At 43.3% G+C, this 22,482-nt stretch overlaps 1 protein-coding gene across 2 annotated transcripts in view; it reads left to right on the top strand.

The window, feature by feature from the left end:
- GNPTAB (N-acetylglucosamine-1-phosphate transferase subunits alpha and beta) overlaps positions 1-22,482 on the top strand; it is a 73,535-nt gene that overhangs the window by 18,019 nt on the left and 33,034 nt on the right. Inside the window, exons 2-7 of one of the 2 annotated variants that reach the window (XM_040984313.1) lie at positions 3,249-3,334; positions 10,560-10,679; positions 11,520-11,561; positions 14,086-14,291; positions 18,673-18,737; positions 19,124-19,258. In XM_040984313.1, coding sequence (XP_040840247.1) covers positions 3,249-3,334; positions 10,560-10,679; positions 11,520-11,561; positions 14,086-14,291; positions 18,673-18,737; positions 19,124-19,258 — 654 coding nt within the window. The remainder of the gene's footprint in view (positions 1-3,248; positions 3,335-10,559; positions 10,680-11,519; positions 11,562-14,085; positions 14,292-18,672; positions 18,738-19,123; positions 19,259-22,482) is intronic. The other variant, XM_040984323.1, reaches the window with a different exon arrangement.

Below are 22,482 nucleotides of genomic sequence, written 5' to 3'. Positions count from 1 at the left end.
ATGGACCAGCCGGGATATGAACTGGCACTGTTATGGGATGCTGGCGCGTGCAACATGAGGACACTTTAGCCGCTAGGCTGCCATGCTGGGCCCATGGCTGGTTGTAGACAATTCTCTACCCTTAGTTTATAACCTGGTGAATCTAACAAAAGGCTAATGTGGTGGGAAAATAACAACAAATAAAATCAAAATTTAAAAATAGCAATTAAAATGAAAGAGTTAATGTAAGAATGTTACAAGGTAACACCCAAATGGATAGCGTTCAGAGAAGAGAGGAAAGTGGCTTGGAGATGGTAAGATGCATTTATCTGGCTGAGGAAGCGACTTTGTGGGAGCAGACTGCATGTCTCCATTTCCTGGCCATTGATGAAATGCGCCCTCTCTGAGGCTTTGTACCCATCTTCTGGGACGCAGCAACTAAGAACAATTTGGTAAGGTTTATTTTTTGTGTGTGCAATTTGTCTCACAAAAATAATAGAGATTTTTGGAAATTCAACAAGGTGTCAATACCTTGTTGAGCCATTCTGTTTGTAAATAGATGTGAATCAGTACAACTGTATTATTGGAAATAGGCACATGAACTATATCCGTTTAGCCAAGTGGATAGCATCTTACAGCTCTGTACTCGCACATGTGATACCAGGCGATGGTAAGAGCTAATGCTGTTCGTTCAGAGAAACCTGTGTTGGTACTGACCTGGAAGGGTTAATGCGCCTGCACTGCGGCTGTAGCAAAGGATTAATCATTATGTTGACCTTAGGGAAATGGAAGGTCAAGTTCTAGAGGTAGCTTGGTATTTCACAGCCATGGTGACTCGAGAGTTGCTAAGAGAGTAAGTGTTCTTACCAGGGAGGAGCAGGCATTTAGCTCAGTGTTTAAGACACTTGTATTCTTTATCAGAATGCTTGGATTCGGGCCCAGCACCATGGCCTAGCGGCTAAAGTCCTCGCCTTGAATGCACTGGGAGCCCATATGGGTGCCTGTTCTAATCCCAGCAGCCCTGCTTCCCAACTCCCTGCTTGTGACATGGGAAAGCAGTCAAAGACATCCCGAAGTTTTGGGATCCTGCACCCACATGGGAGACCTGGAAGAAGCTCCTGGCTCCTGGCTTCAGATCATCTCAGCTCCAGCCGTTGGGGTCACTTGGGGAGTGAATCATCGGACGGAAGATCTTCCTCTCTGTCTCTCCTCTGCTCTCTCTATATATGACTTTGTAATAAAAATAAATAAAGAAAGAAAGAAAGAATGCCTGGATTCGACTCCTGACTTCACCTTTTTGCAAGTGCAGACACTGTGACGTGGTAATGATGACTCAGATGACTGGGTTCCTGCCAGTCATGTGGGAAATCTAGATTGAATTCCCAGCTCTTGGCTTTGCTCTAGCCTGACCTTGACTGTTGTGGATATTTAGGGAGTGCACCTGTTGGTGGGTGTGCTAGCTCTCTTTCTGTCTCATTCAAAATAAAGTTCTAAACATACACAAAAAAAGAACGAGAGGTGATGGGTATGTTGATTAGCCAAGGTGTGAGCTTTTGCGGCAAGATGACGGAGATCTACATGGCCTGCTGTGTAGCTGGCCATGTGCGTATGTCTGAGTTCTGGCCAGTTAAAAACAAGTGGCAGGTGCAACCTTCACGGTCTCCTTAAAAGAAGTCCATGTCCACTAGCTTCCTGCCGGCTGGCATGGAATCTGAGTGACTGGAGCTTCCACAGCCTTCTAAATACAGCAGGACTCTGTGCTTGAGCTGGGAGCAGCCCTGACAGCATAGGAGGAATCCTGGGAAGAGAAACTGAATGAAAGACATGTTTAATAATCAGATAGAAGAGGATGAGCTGGCTAGGAGTCACATAAATGATAGAGAGCAAAACCAACAAGTGTTTCAAGAAAGAGCAACAAGACAACCACTGTACATGGAGTCAAGTTGGGAAAATATCATTGGTCTGACAAAATAGAGGCCTTGGCAAGGCCAGTGGGGAGGGTGACCTACCAATAGAATTTGAGGGTGAAGTGACCTACTGAACGATGGAGAGAAAGGCAAGCTTTTCTGGTAGAGTAATGTAGTATTTATGTGATAGTCGGAATTATCCTTTTGAGACGAGACCAGAGTTAAGATCTCCATAACATCGTAGTTGATGAGATCCAGAGCAAAAGAACAGCTGTTAGATGTTTGCAAAGAGGACGACACTTCTACAATAAAAGGAGTAAGGACGGAAATGGGCCTGGGAGGTAGGGCTTATAGATCTAGGATGCAGACATGAGGGAGCTTGTATCTAAAGCTTCCTATTTTTTTCCTGAAATATTTAGCAAAGTCATCAGCTTTCATCTTATGGCTACGAATGTCATTATTCCTCGTATCTTGTCTGTTTTTTGGATGGTGTTAACCATGCTATGGAAACTCTTCCCCAAACCTGAGATGAATTGTGTGTTTCCTTTAAAATCCGTAAGTGCCTTGCTTCCAAAGGCATATGAGGCGTGTCACAGTCAGAGCCCAGGTTCCTTTCCCAGCCCCATTTCCAGGTATCTAGCCAGCTTGCACTGTAGACAGAATGGAAAACATAGCTGCGCTCAGAACACCTGCCCTTACTGTGTGTCAGCCTATGAACCCACTCTTCTAACCAACTGGCACTGTCCTTTCCCCTGCCTGGGGAACCCCTGCATCATGACCCCACTGGAGTGTGGCACCCGTTAGACCTCTCTGATTGTCCCACCTTATCCCAAGCACATTGAGAAACTAGGTTGTCTGGACCAGAAACTATAGCTTATTAGCCTGGATCTAGTGCTGTGTCTACTGTATGCTGGGTACCAGGTAAATGAATTCTTTTTGATTCTTGTACCTGTTCTTTTAGTAATTTCTAATGAAACAAAATGAAAATTACTTTAAAAAAAAAAAAGAAGATTTACAGAGAGGAGGAGAGACAGAGAGGAAGATCTTCCATCCAATGATTCACTCCCCAAGTGTGTGTAACAGCTGGAGCTGCACCAATCCGAAGCCAGGATCCAGGAGCTTCTTCTGGGTCAGCCATGCAGGTGCAGGGTCTCAAGGCTTTGGGTTGTGCTTGACTGCTTTCCCAGGCCACAAGCAGGGAGCTGGATGGGAAGCGGAGCTGCCGGGATTAGAACTGGTGCCCATATGGGATCCTGGCGCATTCAAGGCAAGAACTTTAGCTGCTAGGCCACAGCACTGGGTCCATGAAAAGTGTTCTTTTTGTTGCAAAAAAATCATTGTTTCTTTTTCTTCCCTTTCTAGGTGGTTCTGGAATGGAGCAGGGATCAATACCATGTTTTGTTTGATTCCTACAGAGACAATATTGCTGGGAAATCCTTTCAGAATCGGTAAGAAGAGATCTTAAAATAGAATGTGTTATTCGGACTTATGTGACTGTGAAGGGTCTTTCCAAGTTGCAGATAACAGTTTAGCGTGTGCAAGAGTTCACCTCTTGCAGAAACCTTGTAATTTGCTCATAATGAATGAAAAAAAAAGTCTGATTCCCAGAGAACAGCCCCTCCCCCTCTTGCAGTGCATTGAGTTCTTTAAATTGCATGATCGCATTGATTTTCCCCAATTCTGTGAATTTAATTTTGTCTCCCTTGTAGCTTGAGTGAACCAGGTAACTGTTGACAGTGCTCTATTGATCAAACCGGTTCTAGGTAACTGGCAGGTCGGGACTGCACCCAGATGGGCACCTGATTCTGTTGCCTCTTTGGGTGGGAGGAGCACCACCAGCCTGGCGGGCTGGGTGTCTGCAGGCCAGGTGTCTGACTGCGGCCACCCTGGGGTGCTGCTGCTTCACCCCTTTCTTGGCCTCCCTCGTGAGATAGGTCTCAGAATGGAAGCAATTTTTTCCAACATCCTCCTTCTTTTGGTGGTAAGGTGAATCACACAGGTCCTTTTGCACGATGCCACTTAAAGCTCTTGCTGTTTTGTGCATGTCTGTGGTTGGAGACAGGGCTTCTTCTGTCCTCATCATTCTTCCTTGAAAAAAGTGAACTTGAGTTGCCTCTGTTTTATTTATTTATTCACATTTATGCATTATCTATTGTCATTTTTATTATGTTGACCTAGAGCTGTTCGGTACAGGCTAAGGAGCAGAAAGAGACCAGAGGAAATGTCGGGTGTCTGTACCCTCATCTACATGTCTGAGGCCATAACTGGAGACCTGTCTGGAATCTGTCTATTTTTCTGATAGATTTTCATTCTTTAACTGAACCAGAAAAACTACTGGTGTTAGTTTGTGTGGATTCATAATAGTGTGTGAATTTCCTGGGTACCTCTAGACTGCATCACCATCTGCACCCATGCTCCTCCGCTGCCTAGAGGCACTTCCTTGTCCCTCTGTTTGAGTAAGTGCCTAAGTGGTTTCTGTCCAAAGTAGATTTAAAAATATATGTACTAATTATACCATATGGTACCAAACACCAGTATGGTCTTGAATGACTCAGTGAAAAAAGGCTAACAGAGTCTTTGAGTTAACCTAAAACTTTACTATTACTTAGTTCCTTTTTTTCCCCCCAAAGATTTATTTATTTTTATTGGAAAGTCAGATTTTTACAGAGTAAAGGAGGATGGAGAGAAAGATCTTTCATCTGCTGATTCACTTCCCAAGCAGCTGCAACAGCTAGAGATGAGCCGATCTGAAGCCAGGAGTCAGGAGCTTCTTCCATGTCTCCTATAAGGTCTCCCACACGGGTGCAGGGTCCCAAGGCTTTGGGCCATCCGTGACTGCTTTCCTAGGCCACAAGCAGGGAACTGGATGGGAAGTGGGGCTGCGAGGATACACACTGGTGCCCGTATAGAATCTCAGGTGTGCAAGATGAGGACTTTAGTCACTAGGCTATCACACCGGGCTTCTCTTACTGTGTTCTTTAAAGTTCTTACTGTGTTCTTTAAAGAGAGCAATGTCCCTTCAGTATAGAGCGAATCTTTGGGCCTTACCCTGTTGTGGACAATGTTGTATGTTCTTGCTATGTTGACATTTGAAGGTGTGAAAACAGTAGTGGGTAAATTATGTATGTGTTGTTTGAAACATAGTATTCTTCACCATCAGGTATTTATAGGGAAATGAAAACTAATTATACTTAAAGTATTCATGTTGAAAAAAAAGTCAAAGAAAAAGAAAGAAGGAAAGAAAAGGTTCATGATGAAACAGTAAAAATTCCTTGGGTGCTGGGATGGTTGGGAAACTGGGTATGGCCTATCCCTGGCTCCCTGTTCTTCCCAGAAATGGGAGGAAGAAATACAAAGCTTGGAAACAGTGATCACACCCACTTTTCCCTAAGCCTAGACCCTTCCCACTCTGATCGACAACGCAAACATCATATAAAGAAAAAGGAAGCAAAAACAGTAAAAATTATTAGTTTGATTACAACTTTTAAATGACGAAATGGAAAGTGCAGAAAAAAAATGCTAGACCTGTGTGGTTGAGTTGCAAGCTTAACCATGAATCTTTCCGTTAGGTCACCATTGTGACTTGAAAGGACAGATGACAGGATGATTAGATTTGGTTAGTTAGCGGGTTTTCCTTGACAGTGAACAAAACAACACTGTTATGTGGAGGAAAATAAACAATATTGTTTAATGCCTATCAGAATTTTCTAAAACTTGCTGTTCAAAATCAAGACTTTCCCAGTTAGGTTTGTAGTGTCATCTCTACAATCCATATTTGTGAGTATTATGTAGAGAAATAATGAACTGTGTTGACATTTGAGATAACTAGTCCATTTTGTAACAGAATCTTGCATGAATAAAACAACCATTCAGAATACAGGAAAGATCAATGCATTTTAACATAGAAGTAAAAAAAAACCTGATTAGTATGGTTTCATATTACACATTGTAACTAATGTTTGAGAAGCTTGTTTTGAATGCAGGTTGGATATCCCTATTCCAAAAATCAGAAGTGTTCCAAAATCTAATATTTTCTGAAGACTTTTTGAAATTATGCTACCAAGAGTTTAATAAATTTTGGATCATTTTGGATTTTGGATTAGGGATGGTCAACAAGTAAAGACTAAACAAATGTTGTAAAATATGAAAAACTCCAACATCTCAGCCCCACACATTTTGCATAAAGGATAAAGAGTGATTCCCCTAGTCAGGTTTTCTTTGAACTTGGGTTTTTTCCATATACTTCAATCAAGGCAAAATGTAAGGGCCGGCATGGTGGCATAGCAAGCTAATCCTGTGCCTGCATCCCATATGGATGCCTGTTCGTGTCCTAGCTGCTCTACTTTTCATACAGCTTCCTGCTAATAGCCTGGGAAAAAGGTGGAGGATGGCTCCAGTCCTTAGGCCCCTACACCCACATGGAAGACTCAGAAGCAGCTCCTGGTTCCTGGTTTTGGATCCAGCTCAGCTTTGGCTGTTGAAGCCATTTGAGGAGTGAGTCTGTGGATGAAAGACTTCTGTTTCTCTCCCTCCTCTCTCTCTGTAACTCTGATTTTAAAAACCAAAACAAACAAAAAAAGCCATGTAGGCAACATACTAAATGCAGAATATTTGCTTCTTCAGTTTAGCCAGTCTTTGCAAAGATTTTCGTAAGTGTAATGCCTCTCTTATCACTTAATTTTTTTTGTTATTTTAGAAAATATGTTTACTTTTATTATAGAAGTTATTCATGTTAGTGTGAATGTTAATGTTACCTTGAAATGAATTAATAAGTGTTACTTGGACTTATTTATTTGTTTAAATGTCAAAATTACAGAGAAAGGGGGGAAAAGACAGAAGCCTCTATCCATTGATTATTTCCCAGATGGCCACGTGATTTGGGGTGTAGCCAGGCTGCAGCCTGCAGCCCTCATCAGTCCAGGTCTTCTGTATCGGTAGTACGGACCCCATAGCTTGGGCTGCCATCTGCGCTCTCCCAGGCACTCAGCAGGAAAATGGATTGAAAGCAGAGCAGCCTGCACTTGATCTGGCACTCTGGTACGGCTTCTACTTCCTTTTGGTGATGATTAATAAGTGGGTCCTATGAAGTATGTGTTGAATACTGTAGTGTTTTATGATGGCTTTACCTGAATAAAGAAAAAAAATATTTCAGTAATGAGTGAGCATGTCAATACCCAGAGCCAGTGACTTGATTTACTAAATGCAGGTATGGATGTTAGATTAAGTGTGAAAACTCTTCTTGCTCTTTAGTTTTGGGATACTATTTAAATTCTGTGTCTTTGTACCTGTTCATAGAGAGTAGAACCAAGGAACTACAGGGGCACTTCCAAAGTGTATGGAAAAATGTCATTAAAAGATGCTTATTTGGTGCAGCAAATCTTTGAAATCCATGCCTAGTTTTTGTACAATATGTATTTCCCCATGAACTTTTTGAAATCCGCTTCTATTCAATGACTTTAATTCATTTAAAAGCAACTAGTGATTAAAATAAGTAGTACCAGTGTCACTTCTGCTTTGGTGATGAGTCAGGCTGAGCTAGTCTTTGAGTCTGAGACGAAGCCTTCCTTCTCACTAAGGGGCCGCATAGTGGTCTGTGGTTAGAATGAAAGCTCAGCCTCTCGCCTCTCAGTGGCCATGTTAAGGATGAGCAACTGACTCACTGGCCTTGTGGAGATCACACGATCTCCATCAGTTTCACAAGAGAGTTAACTTGATCATATAATGTGGCCCTATTAGAGCCACTGTCTGTAATACACTCACGTTGCTTTTCTGAATTCAGTGTGTGTATGGGTGTCTCTTGATTCTGTAAAAAAGACTTTAGCAGCAAATAATTACTTTTACAGAAGAACTTCAGAAGATGTAATCCCCCCAAATCCCAAGCTTCCTAAACTTTCTTTAAAAAAAAAAAAAGTCACTTGGGCAGTATTTTAAAAAATCTAGTTTTAGTCTGAGTGTAGACTCCCTTAGGAAAAGGTTGGAAGGAGATGACCTTGGGTAATTTACATGTGGACATATGAGATAGGTAGTTTTGCTTGTTTGTTTTTTTAGTGGAAGATAATGATATATATATATATATATATATATATATATTCTGAAGGAGGGACCAAGTTATTTGCACAACAAACATGTATTAACCCCCACCTGTGAAGCAGGCACTGTTTCAGGTCTTCAGGCACAAGGGGGGTGAATAAGGTAAACCGATGGGCCTTGTATAGAGCTGACATTTAGTGGGGCAAGAAAAGCTCAGCCTACATACCAGGAGTCTTCAGAAAGTATATGGAAAAACTGCATGGGCTTCATAAATTTTTGCACAAAAATGAATTTCTCTTCTATGTTCATTTTCTCTTACACATTTGGAAGTACCTTGTGTGAATCAGGAGATTTAGACTTACTAAACAGAAATTTTAGGGAATTTTGGTGTTCAGTTTCCAAATTCTGTGGGGTTATGGTATAAATGGAGGGAAGGCCTAGATGGGGCAGGGGTTGTGTACCATCAGAGAAGACAGAGCCTGAAGGTGTGGGAAAGAGAAAATAATTGATGTGGCTGGGACAGAACCTGTGATGCCATTTCTGCTCTGGAGATGGGCCGTCATCCCCTGTGCACACATGGGTAACAGTGCAGCGCAGTAACCCTGGGCATCCTGATGATACGGGTCATTATAGAAGCTGCACTGGAAGCAGTGAAGGCTGTGTGGGGGAAGTGATGGCGGGGGACTGAAGGAAGAGAAGGTTAAAGGAAGCATGAGCGAAAGAATCTTCTAGCCAAAGAGAAATGTGTGTTCAAAGTCATAAAGTCCTGTAGGTTTTTTCACATTCAGGCATAGATATACAACTGGAAGGCCCAGAGTATAAGGTGCAGATTTTAAAGGTTAGACTTTGTTCTCCAGATGGTAGTGACCACTGGACGAGAGAGTTGGCAGGTGCACAACCCTTAGGTATTCTGAGGCGCGGAGAGATGCCTCATTTCCCTGGTGAAGATCTGCACCCCCTGCTTCCTCATTAACCTTCATCTCTCCTTGTGCCCTTCTTCCTGCCTGGGGGATGTAGTTGCTGGTCTCTTGGATAAGCCAGATATGTGTGTGCCTCCGTGTATTCACATGTGGTGTTCCCTCTCTCTGGGCTATTCATCCCCAGTTACCCACCTGGCTCATTTCTCCACTTCCCGCACACCTTTGCTGAAATGCCACCTTCTCGGTAAAGGCCACCCCTGATGGCCTTACTCTGTTTAAAACTGACTCCGCAGTAGACACGTCTTATCCCTATTTTCTGTTTTTTTTCCTTCATAACATTTAATATCATTTGACTGTAAATTTTATTTGGTTTATTTCTTATTTTCACCCTTGCAGAATGCAAGCTCTGTGAAGGCACATCTTTGAATTTTGTTGTATTTTTGCTGTGTTTCCAATACCCACCGCAATGCCTACCACATATTGAGTGCTCAGTATATACTGATTTGCTGAGTGGAAAAATTCCCCTAGTATTTGGTCATCTCAGTCATGTTTAATAAAGCTAAAGGTGGTTATCACTTCCATTTATTTTTCCACCAAACTACATTTACTTTTCGCCATGAGATGATTAGTCTTGCATTGAGTAATATGGTTGCAGCGAAAAGGTCAACCCTTTGACTCAGTTGTGAGTATAAAATGTGGCTAAACCTTAGTTCTTGGCTAAAAACAAAACAGAAAGTTGTACAGCTTCTTGCTAAGTATCAAACTCAGAGCAAACTGCTCCAAATTAATAGGAGAATCCAAGTATATACATGAACTCCGGTATCATAGGGCGTTAGGTGACATTAGGTGACATTCGGTCCAGAGACAAGTGGATTTCGGATAAGTCAGGGAGGGAAGGGGAAGAATGGTGTTGGTGGAAGTAAAACCTGAATAAAAACGCTGTTGTGAGACTTAAATGGCAAAGTTAAGAGTTGACTATATATTCTGAAGATGAGATATAAAAGAAAGGGTGGGCATAGAGACCCTATACATAGGATATGTAGGATTTTGTTCATAATGTCTTGTATACATTATACACTCTTCAGCAATATTTCCTGGGCGCCCAGTAGGTGCCCTAGCGTTCTGCTAATTATACAGGGAACAAAGCCGAGGAGCTACTTGCATTGGAGCTTGCAGTCTAGGCAAGGGGCACTGTGACAGTAGAGGCAACAAGTTGTGAGTTATTTCGTATGTTGGGTGATAAAGGCTGTGAAGAAAGGGATCAAGAGGACGAGGAGGGCCTGGGTTGGGGAGTGCAGGGCGTAAGCCGGCTGCAGCGTTAAGCAGGGCTGGGCTTTCATCATGGAGTGGTAACTTGTTCTCTAAGCTTCTAATTTGTTTTTTATGTTTGGTTGCTGTGTTTCCCACAATTTGTGTAGTCTTACCACGCTTGCAGGCCCCTGCCCATAACAGTTTTCTAAATGAAGCAATCAGCTTCATTATAGGTTGGTTCTGAGAATCAGATTGTATAGAGTGTCTGGATTATTACAGCTCATGGTGAAGGTACTTCGCACATATTAGTTCCCCCCACCCCTAAGCTCTGGTTTGAAAATGTGCATTCTGTGATATATGCATTGGTCAGGTTATCCTTTCATTGATTTTCCATAACCTCTGCATTTAAAACCTGTTATGCTTTTATTTGGAAAAATGTATTTGAGCCGGAGGATTTGTGGGTTTCCCGTAGGCTCTGTCTGCCCATGCCAATCGATGTGGTTTATACCTGGGTGAATGGCACAGATGTTGAACTACTGAAGGAACTGCAGCAGGTCAGAGAACAGATGGAAGAAGAGCAGAAAGCAATGAGGTAAAACTGATTTTTTCAAAAATGAAATACACACAAATACCGTGAAGGCAAGTGTACTTTGAAAAGCATGGGTAATTTTAACAGTGCTGTCCTGACCAAACTCTGCCTCAGACCCATGCCGTTATGAGACTAAGGCAATTACCCATCTGATCCTTGTTTCTTGGTGCCCAAGAAGGACTCAGCCACCTCAGCCAGCTGTAGGCTCATTTTCTTGTAGGCTGTTTTATCACCTGCTGCTCTAGTGATGGCTTAGTCTCCAAATGGTCTAAAAGTGGGGGAACTGCCTGATGGGGCCTCAAGCTTCATGCTCAGTCAGTCTGAGTCCCAAATTTAATCTCTTGAAATAAGCTTTATTATGTAAAATAGCTTTATAGTTTTCCTTTGAAAACTAAAATTGGCATACACAGTTGTTAGAATAAGTGTATTCTCTTTACTGCTTTCTGTGTCAGATCATAGATTATGAAGTTAGAAACTTAGACCCTTCTTCCTTGATGTATGATCTTAGTCATGGTATTTGCTTTGTCAGGTACAGTGAACTTATGGGTCTCTGCCCAGTCACTGCAGGTGTTGGCCAGCTGACACTTTAACAAGTGATTAGGACCCTGTTAGAGCAAACAGCTTGGCACATGTTTTATCAGTAAAGACTTTAAGTAAATCAACTTGGTTACAGTGGGTACAGTGTCGCTGACAGCATTCCTTTGGAATGTGAGTTATTGTGTGCTTTAGCTATTATAAACATCTACCACTCTGTTAATTACAGTGGGATAACCAACAACATTAAAAAATTGGTTTTGGCACTAGATCATACATATGATATGAATGCTATTTCTTTTTTGTCAGAGAAATCCTTGGAAGGAATACGACAGAACCCACTAAAAAGAGGTAAGTATTTTGATGTCCTCTCAACAAAAATGGAAGTGCTCAAGTGAAAATTTCAAATTATTACTATTTTTGTTTTGTTGTAGTTTGCATCTATTCTGTTGCTCATATTATTTCTACTCTACTAGTTTAAAATTTTTTTTTTAAATATTTATTTATTTTTATTGGAAAGTCAGATATACAGAGAGGAGGAGAGACAGAAAGATTGTCCATCTGCTGATTCACTCTCTAAGTGGCCGCAACGGCCAGAGATGAGGTGATCTGAAGCCAGGAGCTTCTTCCGGATCTCCCACATGGGTGCATGGTCCCAATACTTTGGGGCGTCCTCGACTGCTTTCCCAGGCACAGGCAGGTAGCTGGATGGGAAGCAGGGCTGCCGGGATTAGAACTGGCGCCCATATGGGATCTCAGTGCAAGGCAAGGACTTTAGCTGCTAGACTACTGCGCTGGGCCTTACTTGCTAGTTTTTGACACTCAAACTGAAGGAAAATTTTCCCAGTGCTGCAGCTGTGGCTGGAGTGGAACTCTGGTTGTTTGGATCTTAACTACCAAAGGTTTATTAATTTTGGAAGAGTTTATACAGCAGATTTTTCTTTTCTGTCTGTCTTATTGCATTGTTTTCTCGGCCCACTTCTGCTCTAGAATACGTATATGTTTCCATCTGTGAAATTTATAACCATCACTTACCATATATTCAATATGTATTTTCTTATCTTTAAAAGCTATCAAGTTGTCTGTTTTATATTTAAGGACCTAAGGAGGAAATTTCGCAGTAAGGAAGATCAGATATATCTCATGCTGGATATATGATTTGGGTCACTGTTGTTCCTCCTTATCTTACAGAATTCTCTATCAACTGCCGCTTGGCTGCTCAGTAGACTTGAAACAATGTTTGTGGAAATGATGCTGAGAGATTTTAAGATTATCATGTTTGTGTTATATAAATTTTTAAATTATACTGATATTAACACTGTTTTTAAAATCATTGTTAAACTATTTAAATAAAATAATGTAGTAGTTTTACAGGAAAGGTTGCTTGGCAAGTGAAAAGGAAAAAGCTTTCATACTCCTGTGACCCCCCCATTCAACTATTATTATCAATTTTATCATTATGTGCGTATTTTCACCATTATAGTGTATAATCATTGTATAGTTTATACTTTATGATTTTATATAATCATAAATATTTCTGCTCTGATACCTAAGCTTCATGCTTCATACCTTTCCATCTTTTTTTTTTTTTCTTTTTAAAAAATTTACTTATTTTTACTTGAAAGTCAAATTTACAGAGAGGGAGAGGCAGATAGAAAGATCTTCCATCAGCTGCTTTGCTGCCTAATTGGCTCCCATGGCCAGAGCTGGGCTGGCCTGAAGCTGGGAGCAAGAAGCTAACAGCTTCTTCTGGGTCTCCCAGGTGGGTCGAGAGCCCAAGGACTTTCCTGGGTCATTAGCAAGAAGCTGAATTAAAAGTGTAGCAGCCAGAATATGAACCAGTTCCCACATGGAATGCTAGTGCTGTTGGTGGAGGATTAATTTGCTATACCACCGTGCCAGCCCCAGTACTTTTCTATCATAGTAGTTTGGTAATCTGTAAAGTGGCTGTGCTTAATTGACCGAGTGTTGAACATTTCAGTATTTTCACTATTGTAAATATTTTGTGATATTTTATTTGATCCTGTAAGCATTTTCTGTATGTGTGTTTGTGTTTCCTGCTTCTTCTTCCTACTTGGACTAGATACCTGGAAGTAAGATTACAGAGGAAGGAACATATATATGTCTTTGTGAGTCAGAATAAGTAGATTTGGGTAATATATGTAATATGTGTCTTACCAGATTACTCCATGAAGGAGTTCGACAGCAACAGAGTTTGTAAGGAATAGGTTAACTGCACCTGACAGTGAGTCATTTTTTGAGGGGTGGTAATGTAGTAACCGCAAGTTGCTGTTGTATTGTCTGCTTTTGCATTCCTTTCGTTCTTAAGGAAGCTGAACAATGTTGTATAATTAGACCAGTTGTACTTCGCACTTCGTGAACATTTAGCTGTGTCCTCTGCCCGTGAATTTGTCCAAGTCATGCTCATTCTAGGTACTTTTACATTCAGAAAAAAATATTTAAGTTTAGTATCATATCCAAAGTATTTGTGTATATTCTAATGGGAGTTGGTGAATTATATCTGGTAGGATGATTTTAATTTGGTCAGAGTCTACCTTCATTGACGTTATGAGCAATCTTTTAAAATGTTGGTAATGAATTGCTTAATTTCTTGGGTACTTTTGAGTTATTAGTTTTTGGCAGCAATGTTTATTTATTAAAAGTAGCTTGAGAGCTCTGTCCTCAATAATTTTATACTATACTTGCCCAACTTACTAAATCTTTTATAGGGAGATAAAATTTCTCAAATTATTATGATTTTTTATTAGGCTGTAGAAAAGGATCTGTGGTATCCAATTTAGTGTTATCAATAGACTTTTCGTTGTTGATTGAATTTCAAGAATGCAGTTGTGAGCGTGTTCGTACTTCTTTCCAGTGAGAAGCAGTTGGAATGCCTGCTGACACACTGCATCAAGGTGCCGATGCTTGTCCTGGATCCGGCCCTGCCAGCCAACAGCACCCTGAAGGACCTGCCATCTCTTCATCCTTCTTTCCATTCCGCCAGTGACATATTTAATGTTGCAAAACCCAAAAACCCTTCTACTAATGTCTCAGTTATTGTTTTCGACAGTACTAAGGATGGTAAGATATTCTTATGAATATTTTTTAAAAATTTGGGAGGGTTTGAATAACACAGTTCTAAATGAAATGGAAATGATTCGTTTTTAAGGAATTGTCTGGACCTCTGGTGTAGCAGTTTAGATGCCACTGGAGGCACCTGTACCCCGTGTTGGAGTACCTGGGTTTGACTCCTGTTTTTACTCCTGGTCATAGAAGGCAGTGGTGGTGGCTTACACTGTTGGCTCCCTACCACCCCCCGTGGGGGCCTTAGGGAAGTTCTCAGCCCTGGCTTTGGCCTGACCCAGCCCTGGTTGTTGCAGACATTTGGGGACTAAACCAGTGGGTGGGAGATCAATGTCTTCGAATCTCCTTCCCACTCTGTTTTTCAAGTAAAACAATGGATTCCTACCCTGAAAAACATAAGGAAATATCTGATAAGTTAAAAACACACAGGAAGACAAATGGCTGTCCTGGTATGCTCTCACTTTCGGCAACAATTGCATATATTTTACTCCATGTAGTACACAGCTATGCCTTTCTGTGCTATGGAGAGGACCTCGGCGCCATGATATTCTGCAAGCTCTTCTTCTGTCGTCACACTCCTCAACAAGGTCGTTTTCCGGTTCAGACAGATCATCCCTTGAACATTCTCGCTTTGTTTTCAGAATCATCCGTTTGATACTGCTGCTGTAGACTCAGTGTTTTTGTTGCCCTAATCCAAGTGTTGAAATCCTAACTCCAGTGGTGGTGTGAGGAGGTGAGGCCTTTGGGAGGAGTTGGACTGTGAAGGCAGCCTCTTGTGAATGGGACTAGTGGCTGGTCAGAGGGGCCCTGGTAGCTCTGCTCTGCATGGGAAGATGATGGCAAGAGGCTCGCCATCTGTATCCCGGAAGAGCCCCTCGCCAGGCTGGCTGGCTGGCTGGCACCCTGATCTTCATGACAGCCTCCAGACATGTCGGAAATGTCTGGAGACACAAGGACTTCTAGTGTTTGTAAGATAAATGATTTCTGTGTCTATGCATGTGTAACAAATGATTTGGCCAGATAGTGAAATTAAAGTTTTAATTCCTGGTGTAAAACCTTCTCCCTGTTCTGAGGGTCGCTGTCCCCCTGTTGGCCAGGTAGCTGTGAGCCTGTGTCTTTGCTCTGGCCTCCTGTCTTTTTCACTCCTTCTTGGTACAGAGCAGCTCCACATGGGGTCTCCGTGGCATTAACTCATGGAACGTGAAAGTTGTCACGTGGCTTTCACATCCCTGAGTTCGGTTCTCAGGTTTCCATTCTGTCAGGGCCATACCGCTCATCTGAAATCTCTGACTCCTTCTTATTTTTATTATTATTTTTTTTTTACTGCCTTCACTAATAATTAACCTCATCCCATTGCCTGCTTTTGTTTCTGGAAAATAATTCTTAGAATCTTTTTCTTACTCATCCCTTTGTTCTCCAGCAGTCTGAATTCCTCCACGCAGACCCCAGTAATACAGTCCCGCCTTGTCTGTTTACCTGTGAAGTTCTGCTCAGTCTGTTTAACACGCAGCTGTCAACTGTGAATCTGAAACTTCTCACCTTGTTGCCTTACTCCCTGTCGGAGGAGACTGATAGTGGTAGAGTGCTTGCGACAGCTGCCGACCCCTTTCCCTGGTGTTGCAGCTGGAATGGCCTGAGCTTTGCCAGTTGACCCCACCGCCCTGCACACAGCTCTTCTACAGCCATGCATGTCTCCACACACGCATGGCTGAGCCTTGGTTAGTGCTGCTTCTCCTTGTGCCCTGCGTCTCCTTGCCTGCTCCGTTCTTGCCAGCCCAGCTCAAGTTCTTTCTCCTCCCTGAATCTCTTGCAGTTTGTACATTCCCTGGAGCTTTATTTTTGTTTTCCTGCATTTCTGTACTACTTGCCATCTAACTCATCACTAAATTTTTGATTACATAGGATCTTATGGTGTTCTTTTATAATATAATTATTTTGTTGAGCAAAACCCTTGTCACTCAGTAGTTTCTATTATGAACTATATCTATTATAGTGCTGGCTCCCTGGTCGTTGTTTTTAGCTTGGAAGGAGGCTCTAACCTTTCTAAGTCTGGAGACCTCTTACTTCACGTTGTCAGTCTGTTCCTGAACTACTTGGTACTTGAGCAGTGAGCAAGGCAACCCGCTAAGCCTAGGCCTGTCCCTTCTCAGTGGAGTGGTTTCTCCCGTCTACTTTACAAACCCCTTGATTTATGGGGAATGGTTTCCTTCTGTGGTCATTTATCTTCCCTCTGGACTGAACTGACTTATAGAAGGAGGTACACACTGCCTCCTTGTGACCATCTCACACTGGTCAAGGCCGTGCCCCTCTGCTGGTGTGGGGCTATGGCATCCCTCTCCCTGATGGCATTTCTTTGCCATTCTTGCTCCTTTAACTGCTTCTCTGGGGCTTGTCTGCGTCCTGGGTTGCCTTTGTTACATTTCTTTCCACGTGTGTGTGTGTGTGTGTGTGTGTGCTAGGAGTGAGCATGCTCTTTTGGTGTTGGTTCTGTCTGCAGGGAGAATAGGACTAAGTGCCAGTCATACAGCAAGAGCTTAAAGGGCCCACTGTGTACTGAAAATACTGCAGCGAGCAGACGGGCAGACAGCTCTGCCTCGTCGAGGTGATAGTAGAAGGAGGAAGACAGCACTGCAAACAGCCAAGTGACACAGCTTGTTCAAGTCCAGTGGGGACAAGCTGAGTGGGGGAACAGGAGGGCGTAAAGGAGACACCAGCATGAATATTTTGGGAAGGCGTGACTGGGCACGTAGAACGGCCAGTACGGAGTTCCTGAGGCTGGAGTGCGGCTTCAGGTTGAAGGAGGTGGAGGAGATCGGTACGTCTGGAACGGAGTGGACAAAGGAGTGAGAGGCCAGGGGATGAGCCTGGGAGATCACGGGCACCAGAGGTAGAGGTTCTGTAGCCAAGACAAGGACTGTGCCATCAGAGTGTAATGAGAAGTCACTGGAGGCTTGTGAGTGGAGCAGTCACGTGACCTGACGTGTGTTCCTGAGGATCAGCCTGCCTGCTGCGGTGGGAATAGACCGAGAGAGTCCAGAGTCAAAGCCGGCTAGGCCAGAGGGAAGGGGACTAGCGTAGGGGCGTGCAGTGAAGCTGTGAGTATTTGGAGTCCTAGCATTTTGAAGGTCAGCCCAACAGTTTTCAGTGATAAGTTGATGCTTCGGAACAATCAGTTTTCTTATTATAAATGACCCATTTCTGCTTGTTTTTAAAAATCAATGAATTTTTATTGGAAAGTCAGATTTACAGAGAGAAGAAGAGACAGGGAGACAGATCTTCTTTTTTTATTTTTTTTTTTTTAAAGATTTATTTTTATTATTTTTTCATTGGAAAGGCGGATATACAGAGAGGAGAGACAGAGAGGAAGATCTTCCGTCCGATGATTCACTCCCCAAGTGAGCGCAACGGGCCGATACTATGCCGATCCGAAGCCAGGAGCCTCTTCCGGGTCTCCCACGCGGGTGCAGGTTCCCAAAGCTTTGGGCCGTCCTTGACTGCTTTCCCAGGCCACAGGCAGGGAGCTGGAAGGGAAGCGGGGCTGCCGGGATTAGAACCGGCGCCCATATGGGATCCCGGGCGTGCTAGGTGAGGACCTTAACCACTTGCGCCACCGCGCCGGGCCCGGAGACAGATCTTCTATCCGTTGTTTCACTCCCAAAGTGTCTGCAATGTCCAGAACTGAGCTAATCTAAAGCCAGGAGCCAGAAGCTCTTCCAGGTCTCCCACGCAGGTGCAGTTTCCCAAGGCCTTGGGCCATCCTCGACTGCTTTCCCAGGCCACAAGCAGAGAGCTGGATGGGAAGCAGGGCTGCCGGGATTAGAACCAGTGCCCATATGGGATCCTGGCACTTGTAGCGTGAGGACTTTAGCCACTAAGCTGCTGCGCCGGGCCCTGGCGCGCGCGCACACACACACACACACACACACACACACACACACACACAAAGCAGTGGAAATTTAGCACTCTGTTACCTCATTGAACTCATGGTCAACTGAAGCTAAGACTTTTTTTTTTTTTTTAAATAAAGTACATATTGATAGTAATTAAATTTCTCTTTAAAATAAATATTTAGGGCCAAACATCAGTATTTCTGTGATTTCTGTCATCCTGTCATTTCCTTCTTGGAGACTAGCTTTAACTTGACTTCTTCCGCAAAGCATCCCGTGTTTCTGCTGCCTGCGCAAAGCTCTCCTTCGCCACTGCAAAACATGCTGTTTAATTGTGCCCTGGTTTATATTGTTTCCCCTTTATTGCATGGGTTAATTTTGTCTCTCACAGCTTCCTTTCTTTTGAGACTTTGTACATAGCTGAATGACTCTAAATATCCTGCTAAGTATGTATTTAAAATCTGCTTGTTGATTGTGTGTTTTTCTTGTAGTTGAAGATGCCTACACTGGACTGTTGAAACGAAACAGCAAACAGGCAGTTTGGAGGGGCCACTTGGTAAATCATTTTGCATTTAATTTTTTCTGCATTAGTCTAGAGTAAATGTATGAAGGATAAAGGCTTTCCCGTGAAGCTCATTTTAAAGCACTCTATGTGTTTCTAATTAACATGGAAATTATATGTGTTTGTGGGAAACCATGTGATGTCTTAATATATGTCAATATTGTGCCCTCAAATATGTACGTTTTTTCTTGTGATGGAGAGATTCCTTTAATGTTTACTTGTTCCTGTAAGATAGTTATTAACTTTAACGATTGTTGAGTCATCGTCACCCTCTTACTCGGAAGCTTGTGTGGTGCGGTGCGGCTTGTTTTCGCAGCTGGAAGTTCTCGCTGCCTTCGCGATGTGGGAAGTGACTTGGGCTTTTCCCTCCCTCGCTTTAGACGACAGATAAAGAAGTCCCTGGATTAGTACTAATGCAAGATCTGGCTTTCCTAAGTGGATTTCCTCCAACATTCAAGGAAACAAGTCAACTGAGAACAAAACTGCCAGAAAATCTTTCTTCTAAAATTAAGCTGGTAAGAACACAGAAGCACCAGTGCGGTGCATCCCAGGGAATGCGTGGCCCACTCGTGTGGCCGACCTCGTTCAAGGAATGGCTAAGAAACAAAGGGTGACTCATCTGTCACTGTAGATCGTCACAAAGGTGGCTCTTTGTAGAATGGCATTATTGCTTACTCCTAACTTGGGTAATACTCATAAGAGTCTTACTTGATGCGCTGGCTTCTTAGAGCAGAGTTCATTTGTTTAACAAATGAATTCTTGTGAAGTGAATCTTTTATTCATTGCTAATTGAAATTGATGTATTTAGAATTTGTACTTGCTAACTTTGCAGGCATGATCGTGGGTGCCTTCTGTTAGTTTAGCATTTTGAGACCAGTCAGTTACGGTTTCTGTCAGCTGGTTTGCTCCTTGAAAAGCTGCCATGCCTAGGCCGTGCCATGCCAAAGCCATGTGGCTGGAATGCATCCAGATCTCATCCATGGTGGCCGGGCCGAGGCATTTGGCTCGTCTTCTGCTCAGACATTATGCTGTGTCTCCAGACATTCACAGGAACTGGATTGGAAGTGAAGCAGCTGGGACTTAAACCAGCACTCAAGGGATACATCCACAAGCAGCAGTTGAACTCACTGTGCCACAATGCCAGCCTGTTTTCTTGAGTTTATAGTGAAATGATCTTTGCCTCTGCCACCGAGTCAGCTCATCTGGTATCTTTTTTCCTGCTGTTGTGCTTTACTAAATAATTTGAGCGATGGGAAGAGAAGACGGGGAAAGTAGTGGGTGAGCTGTCTTATTAGCTCCTGCTTCAGCTGTTCTTGTATGCTGTGCAAAAGTTCCTTTTAATGTGTTTCTTTTTTTTTTTTTAAGGTTTATTTTATTTTCATTACAAATTCAGATACACAGAGAGGAGGAGGGGCAGAGAGGAAGATCTTCCGTCTGAGGATTCACTCCCCAAGTTTTCACAACGGCCAGTGCCGTGCCGATCCGAAGCCAGGATCCAGGAACTTGTTGCTGGTTTCCCAAATGGGTGCAGGGTCCCAAGGCTTTGGGCCGTCCTCGCCTGCCTTCCCAGGCCACAAGCAGGGAGCTGGATGGGAAGTGGAGCTGCTGGGCTAAGAACTGGTGCCCATATGGGATTCCGGCACATTCAAGGCAAGGACTTTAGCCGCTAGGCTAGGCCACGCTGCTGGGTCCTTAATGTGTTTCTTTTCCACCATGAGTGTTTCACTTTGTAACACAGTGGTAATGATAATGACAATTTTTTTTTTTTGGTATTTTTCCTCCTTTATTTTGTAGTAATGTTAGGGTAAATATTTTTCTTAATCTTCAGTTGTTTTAAAATAACTAACTCCCCTCTTTCCTTAAGTTATTTTCAGTATTTAGTGGTGCAGATAAAACCATGGATTAGTCTGTTTCAGCCAAGGTTTATTAGGCTCTGAGTTTTGAGATGTTAGGCCAAGAATTAGAGCCCGGGCTTGTCTGTGTTCGGCTCAACTTCCTTACACAGAATGAACAGCAATCTTGGCTCTGTTCATGTCATTTTCAACTAGAATATATTTTTAAAAGCATGAAAGTTCATTCCACTTCCCAGTTCTCCACACTTTGGTGAATATCGCGCGTTCTTGGGCGTGCTACAGTTCACTGGTGCTGCCTGCTGTGGATGTGCTAGACTGGTGTGTGCTGCTGGAAAATGCCTGCTTCACGTAGCATTCTTCTGCAAGCTCCTTTGGGCAGCATGGTGTGCAGTGCTTGTAGCACCTGGTAGAACGGGTGTTAACTTGATCTGACAAGGAGCGCAGGCAGGCCCAGCCATGGTAATACGCCTTCACACAGCTCCTTCACCCACGAGGTTGATTTGGATTTCCAGGCTCATCTTGGTGACATCCTCCCAGATGTCAAGGTCATCGTCCATTTATTGCAGGTTGTTCACATAATTGCAGCAGCCACAGTCACATTCAGAGAGCAGGATTTGTGATTTGAGGAGGCGGAAGAGAAAACACATGTCAGCATGTGACTCCCCTCCTTAGCCTTTACTTCCTAAGTAATGAGTGGAAGTTTCCTACCACTAGGTTCCTCATTCATTTAGATAATGAGTACTGATTAAATACTTCCTATGTGCCAGGGTTTGTGCCAGCAACAACTGAGTAGATAAAAGACTTTAAATTATTTTGACCCAAGACCAGCTCCAAGTAAGGGTTTGCACAAAGTATACAGAGACACTCAGATTCGTAAGTGTGCTGATAGACACAGCAGGCTTATGTAGAATAGCAAGACTTTTAGCATGGGTCCCAAACAGAACTACCCTTCTTTCAGCCCCAAAGTCAGTAAGATCATTTCAAGCAGATGAAACAGCCTGAGCAAGGGGCTAGAGGCTTAAAGTAATTGTTGGGCCCAGTGTGGTAGCCTAGGGTCTAAAGTCCTCATGTTGTAAGTGCCAGGATCCCATATGGGTGCTGGTTCGTATCTGGATTCTCTCTTTCCCATCCAGCTCCCTGCTTGTGTCCTGGGAAAGCAGTAGATATTGGCCCAAAGCCTTGGGACCCTGCACCCGCACAGGAGACCAGGAGGAAGCTCAGATTGGTTCAACTCTTGCCATTATGACCAGATGGAAGATCTCTTCTCTGTCTCTCCTCTCTGCAAATCTGATTTTCCAATAAAAATAAATATATATTAAAAAAAGAGAATTGTTGTTTGCAGAGAGCCAAGGCAGCAGTTCCTATTATCCAGAACACAGGTAGGGATTCTGCCAAGTTGGATTGAGAAGGGTTTCTATCAAGGAGGCACTTTATGGTGGAGGCAAGGAGTGAGGAGACAGGAGGACCCAGTGTGATCTGTGCCGACGGTCATGTAGTAGGTGTTAGAGAAGAGGCTGGAGACAGGAGAGCCAGTTCAGCCTTCACTGCCACAGCCCAGAGAGACATGACCATTCCAGTAGTGCCTTGCAAGCGGATGTCAGTGCTGGGAATGGTTCCAGAAACACCTGAAAGAGACTCAGCCTCACTTGGCGACATATGTGGGAAGAGGGACAGGGGAATGAAAGAGGAAGTAGATGCGTCTAGTGAAGATGGAGGTAGTGACATTGACCGCACTGGCAGCTTTGGTGGGAAAAGCAAGTCTCGGAGGAAGGGGACTGGCAGATTACTGTGGGCCGTGTTGCACAGCGTGGGGGAGGAGGCCGTTGGTCAGGCACGGACCTGAGCAGCTGGGAAGACCTGGCGAGCCAACTTGTTCTGCCCTCCCA

This window comes from Ochotona curzoniae, unplaced genomic scaffold, assembly GCF_017591425.1.
Source record: "Ochotona curzoniae isolate NIBS_2020 unplaced genomic scaffold, NIBS_Ocur_1.0 contig_1014, whole genome shotgun sequence".
Lineage (NCBI taxonomy): Eukaryota > Metazoa > Chordata > Mammalia > Lagomorpha > Ochotonidae > Ochotona > Ochotona curzoniae.
The sequence above is the reverse complement of the archived record's forward strand: the minus strand, read 5'-3'. Positions and strand labels throughout refer to the sequence as shown.